The sequence below is a fragment of the Polyodon spathula genome, chromosome 31 (genome assembly GCF_017654505.1).
Source record: "Polyodon spathula isolate WHYD16114869_AA chromosome 31, ASM1765450v1, whole genome shotgun sequence".
In the NCBI taxonomy this organism is placed as follows: Eukaryota; Metazoa; Chordata; class Actinopteri; order Acipenseriformes; family Polyodontidae; genus Polyodon; species Polyodon spathula.
In genome coordinates, this window is record NC_054564.1 from 6,437,848 (window position 1) to 6,443,847 (window position 6,000).

Below are 6,000 nucleotides of genomic sequence, written 5' to 3' on the forward strand. Positions count from 1 at the left end.
CAAATTAGCAACTACAATTCATTGCAACAGGAGGCGCTGTTCACAGACTCGCTGTCGTGCGGATAACATTGTATCTGACGTGCCAATGATAATATTCATTGATTTCCCTTATTCGCACGGTGAGACTTACCAATTTGCGGGATAGTCTACCTCAAATTTAAAAAAAAAAGGTGCAGATGTGTACTTTTGAATGAGAAAAGAACAGATATTAATTTTAAATTTATCGCAACAGTGGTATTTCCACAATGGAAAACGTACTAACAGTTGGGCAACAATTTAGCGATTTTAATGAGCTTCAGGATGCAATTAGACAGTTGGAAGCAGAGACCCATGCGAAATTCGTCATTGGTTCAAGCAGGAAGGCTGAGACGAGAAACAAGACGTTATCCACGAAGAATATCGCTTATCACCCCAAATTCGTCTATACCTGCGTGTCTTTCGTCTGCAAACACTATGGCCAAGCGAGAAAAAGACCAGGCTCGGGGTTCGGCCAAATCAAAGGTAGGGTTTTGTTTTTTTTTGTTTGTTTTTTCTTTCTTCTTTTAAATATAACTGATTCACAAATACAGTCGCAGTAGCAGGGTGCGCGCATTCGTTTCTGGGAACACACACGCATGTAGTTTTGTACTGTGTCATAATCAATCATTTTTATAACTGGCATGTAGGGTTAGACATGCTGGTAGTAAGTTGCACCCCTGCACCATTCAGATCCGGCTTACGCTATCTGTCACTAAGGCTGTTTCAGCAGCTGGTTACTCTGACTGATTGTGCTACTGCTGCTGCGATATAAACGCCCATTCCAAGAAAACACAGTTTTAAAAAAAAAAAAAAAAAAAAGTAAAACTGTCTTTTTAAATTAACTTTGTTGCATGCTAATAATAACATTTTACAGGTAATACCAATCACTACACACAATACACACATTTTTTAAAGGTCTCGTCTTTTTAAGCCATATCCTGTGTGTTGTAATCTGAGATCACGATATTTTAACTACAGTTGCTAAAACACAAGTTGAACTATGTGTAGTAATTGTCTCCAGATTGCCTTGAAATGTCTGTTTTTTAAACTGTATTTGCATGTGGTAGTAATGTGGCGCATCACTGCCAAATGACCACAAGATGGCAGCAAAAGATCAACAACGAGTCGTCGTCCCGTCCCCTACCACATTCTGACGATGTACCACTTTCTGACACTACACCAGGTTGGAACAAAGATCAGGTGGGGTGGAAGAACCAACTTTGGAAACCCATGGATTAAAAACGACCATGGACAATGTAAACAAACGTGTCTGTCAACAAAGTGCTCTCTTTTCATCAAAAGTTTTGTAAAATACTGATTCGTTTTTTTTGTGTGTTTGTTTGTTTGTTTTTTGTCTAGTCTCGCCGGCTAAGCCAAACGGAAAAGCAAAAAGCAGAGGAATTACTGCGACTCAGTCTTTCTCCAGCTAAAGTGAAGGATTACTTGAATTCATTGACCGGTAAATGCATCACAGCCAAGGATATAATTTGAAACTGAAGCTCAGCAGCGTCGACACAAAGAAGGATTCTAGCCTGTCAATTTCACACCCAGGTGTGGTCCGACGCGTTATCAAAGATTTCGCTTGCGACGCTTATGAGGACAAGCCAGACTGTACTGTCCCAGAGGAGAATCGCTGGAGCCCAGCGCTTCCCGGCGTTAACAGCGTCGACGCAAATAACTTTGTAAAATGTCACTAGCAAATTGATAAACCCGCATTCAAGACACAGGCTTCTCAGACCGAAGTACCATGTAAATGTCGCGGTGCAGGTACAGAATATGTAGCTATTGTAAAGTATGCAATACATTTATTTATTTATGTTAACAGGTTATAAACGCACCCCATTTAAAATAATAAAAATAATAATAATTAAAAAAAAAAAAAATTAAAGTTTTCCCGCACTTCGGTGCTAATTAGACTGACCCCAATTAGCGTCCTCGGGTGTTTTTTCGTGCCAGCTGCCGTGTAAGGAACACGCGTTTGCCAGGCTCTGATACAACGTCTGCATTAATTCAGGTTGTTTTCCCTCTGTTTAAACCGTGTTAAAAGTTCAGTTGTGTTATTAACGGAACAGTAATTCGCACGTTGTGTGTGATTTTTTTTTTTAAACATCGTCTTCTGTTTTGCAGTTATCTCGAAGACAATGACGTCAAACACCAGCAAAATGGAGAAGCCTCTTTCTCTGATATGGGGTAGGAGGATAGGAATTGTTGAGTAAGCCTGGAAAAATGCAACGTGTTTGTTTTGCTTTTTGTGTGTGTGTGTGTGGCGGCGCAAACAAACGTTTTAGCTAAATAATTGTCACGTGGTTGTGTTAAATCACAACTTCGAAAGTGAACTTTGGTTTTTGTCGGTTTTCACAATTTTGTGACACTTTTTTTTTTTGCAGTGATGGTATATTAATGTTTTCAATTCCACAGGGTGCGAATTGAATGACAAAAGCAAGACGGCTACCTTTGTATCAGATGATACGAAATATCAACACCAACTGGCTTTGAGGACGGTATGATTAAAAATATATCCTATTAGAATTATTATTTACCATAACGGAACCAATGACGGTTTTCGCAAAGAGTACACCTGTATGCAAAATACCCAGGAAACTTGTATACGTGTTGCATTTCATTTTATTTTATTTTAATGTAGTGTAACATGTTTAAACTGCGACTGTTGTTTCGCTGCAGATCTGCTTGGGCGCAGAAGCCAAAGAGGAGTTCAATGTGGTCGAAATCGTGCCTGGCGAGGGAGAGGGTGCTGATGCGAAGCCGGTCCCGCTTGCCACATTGAAGAGTTCAGTCATGCCAACGGTAAGGACTGATTTTAGCACTCTTTAAATATGTGCAGCTCAGCCCCTATCAATTACCCATAGTTCTGTTAAACTGTCGTTTTAATGAAACACTATGGTTTTGTTTTTGCAGGTGACTATATCCGGAATTGAACTCCCCTCCCGGGTTACTTTTAGGCTTAAAGCTGGTTCTGGCCCGGTCTATATCAGTGGACAACATATATGTAAGTGTGTTTGGAATTTGATATGTCAATGGGAAGTTTGTGTTATTTTATACGGATTAATTGAACAGTAGAGTATCTTTTTTCATCAATGAAACCACACCTATGAGATGGGAGATATATATATGTGTGTGTGTGTTAGTGCTGGGACAAGTAACCAAATATTCAAATGAATATTGTTTGACTTGTATTCGGATACTTGCATTTGCAGTGGAGGAAGACTTATCCTTTGACGAAGAGGATGGTGAAGAGGAGGAGGAGGATGATGAAGACATGGATGAGGAAATTGAGGAAAGTCCTCCCAAACCAGTAAAGAGGGCAGCCTCCAGTAAAAAATCTGCACCAACCAAGGTGTGAATGAATTCCTTTGCAAAAGTGGTTTATGCAGCAGCAAGGTTTAAAAAAAACTACAGTTTGTCATTTTGATGTCATCTCTCCCAATAATCACCTATCTCCACCCCAGGTTATAACTGTGTGGACCCACAAACTTCACAAAGGCTTATTAGCATGTCTTGTTTTATTCAGCAGTTCTGAAGATTCAATACTTATTTTGCTAGAATTAATCTAATCCGGTGGGAAATCTGTAGGGCTACTTTTGTTCACAGAATTGTGATGTCTGGACATCGATGTCTACAGTACATACTGTAGTAATCTGACTAATGTATTGCAATATTAGCTGGGTTTTTTCTTTTTCCCTCCCACAGAGAAAGAAGACTGACGAGGAGGATGATGAGGAGGAAGAGTAAGTATTTGTTGAGGAGGGATGGGGTCTTCATCAGCCACAATGTTAACACCTGTTTGGTTTTTACATGCTTTGTGTTTGGTACAAATATTGTATTTGCAGGAGGGAGGAGGTTTGATAAATCTTACTCTGGCGCTGTAATTCATTATAAAGCATTGCCATTTTGATTCTGGGGTACCAGCACAAAGCATGTGTGTAACTAGGAGAAATGGATTTGTCAATACCAGGTGTGATCCCACAAAATCAGAGGTAAGTAAGTCAGATCTGGTCATAGGTTTAATTTGGTCAAGTTCAGCACACTAATGGCAAAGGAGATACCAAGTTTTTTTTTTCTATCAAGTAATTTTTGCAGATATTTTTACATTGTCTTGTATACTTTTGGGCACTGTAGTATGTGTGTAAGTATGCAAGTGTAGGCTTTTATTGTTGGAATGTTTTAGTCAAGCTAAATGTAGTTTTGTACGTGTGCAGGGCTAGATGTATATTTTATGGTTCCCACTGGCTTGATATATTGAATTGTTTTTTGCATGATGAAGACTGGCTTCAGAGGAGGAAAGCCCACCTAAAAAGGTAAAGCTTCAAGCAATCTGTACATAACTGATGCATAGTCTTTGCACAGTTTAATACCAGTCTTTTGATGCACCCATAGGAGGTCAAACTTCACTCTGACACCCCGACCTGATTGAACCCCCTGTCAAGCTTTTTTTTTTTATATGCACTTAAAAACCTTGCGTTCTACTTGAATACCTGTTGTATTAAAGGCCTACATGCCTCAGTTTGCATTGGCTGTAATAAACCTTGCTGATTCTCTCGTGTAGAGCAGAAGATGACTTATTTTTGAATGTTTTAGGGCAAAGGAAGAGGAAGGAAACCAGCTGCCAAGAAGTAGTTGCAGTGTCTTTCAGGTACTTGTCTGTCTCTTGCAACAGCAGCATGGGAAGTACACACATTAAAAATAAGTAGTTTTCAGACCACTCAAGCAAGGTAGATTTTATAGGCACTGTCAACTACATATAATGGTATACAATATTTACATTTAGTGTCGTTCTAATGATTGATAAACATATTTCCTTTTATGAAATAGGTACTGAAAAATTGCGTGGAAGATGACCAGGAACATAACCTGTTCTGTAAATTATTCTACAATGAGGGCCCCCTCCCTGCCGACTTTTTGTATGTTTCGATTATTTTCTACAGTCTTTCTATCCAGTAATTCTAACTCCATTTAATATTGTTATACAACTCTTGCTGTGCATGTTTTCCATGTGTTAAGCTGTTAACCAAAAAAAAGAAGAGTAATAAAAATATAATCTTGTTAAATGGGGTGTTTGTGTTTTGTTTTAATTACAAACTCCATCTGGAATTCCACAAACATGGATGTTTTACTGGAACTGAACATACATCTCTTTATTATATTGTGCTGTTAACGATACTGAGTTTGCAGTAGCATGACTGTTTTCTGCTGACGTTAATACAAAGTTTACTGTGTTTCATTTAACTTTCCTTGACATTCCACCTTGGCACTGCAGAGGGCACTGGTGGAATTAATGATTTAATGGGGTGACAATTAAGTCTAAGCAATACAGTTTTTTATCCTTGTTGTCTTACTTGGCTGTTGTAAAATTTTGCATGTGCTCCTACTTAATTGTCACTTTTTAAAAAAAAAAAAAAAAAAAAAAAAAAAAAAAGTTATTCTCATGTCAAGTATTCACATTGAGGAGGGGTGCAAATGTGCCCCTGGTCTTAAGTTGTTAACCATGTAGCAAATAGTGTTCTGCATAACAAGCTGGCATCTTGCAGCCCCATATATTATAGTATGTAACTCTTAGCTATTCAGCAGTTTCTGTATGATTAAATATGTTTTTATTAAGGATATTTTGCATGCTATCGCTGATTATGTTGCTCAAATTGCCTTAATTCTGAAAGCCCCAAAGGTGAGTTTTAAACCAGTTTCCTTTGTTATTGTCTCCTCCATTCTACAGAAAGTTATGCTTCTATTTACCATGCCAGTTTGCCTAGTGTAGACTGGCGTCTGTCCTTCCTGAACCGGAGCCTTGATCCTGGCAAACCTCAGACAATTTCAGTGGTCACTCTCACATTCTATGTGTAGTATCTTAACTTGTCTGTCTTATCTGGTTTCAGCCTTTCAATTTTGCTCATGTTTGGCCTGGGACAAAAACAAGTCCCCTGTGGGGTGTGGAATGAAGCAGAGAGGGTGGTCTCCTAAACCCGGTCC

The 6,000-nt window shown here is 38.9% G+C and overlaps 1 protein-coding gene across 5 annotated transcripts; it reads left to right on the forward strand.

Moving 5' to 3' along the window:
• The first annotated feature begins 62 nt into the window (after positions 1–62).
• On the forward strand, positions 63–5,081 carry npm2b (nucleophosmin/nucleoplasmin, 2b). 5 transcript variants are annotated; one of them, XM_041233474.1, is made up of 11 exons: positions 421–501; positions 1,378–1,569; positions 2,146–2,208; positions 2,437–2,519; positions 2,701–2,823; positions 2,935–3,025; positions 3,234–3,373; positions 3,727–3,764; positions 4,301–4,334; positions 4,615–4,669; positions 4,849–5,081. In XM_041233474.1, exons 2-10 carry the CDS (start codon positions 1,482–1,484, stop codon positions 4,651–4,653), a joined length of 699 nt encoding a protein of 232 aa, XP_041089408.1. In that variant the 5' UTR covers positions 421–501; positions 1,378–1,481; the 3' UTR covers positions 4,654–4,669; positions 4,849–5,081. The 5 variants fall into 5 exon arrangements, with proteins under 5 accessions (XP_041089406.1, XP_041089408.1, XP_041089407.1 ...); XM_041233473.1 differs by having other exon boundaries at positions 427–501; positions 1,378–1,477; XM_041233472.1 differs by lacking the exon at positions 1,378–1,569 and having other exon boundaries at positions 63–501.
• Positions 5,082–6,000: the final 919 nt, after the last annotated feature.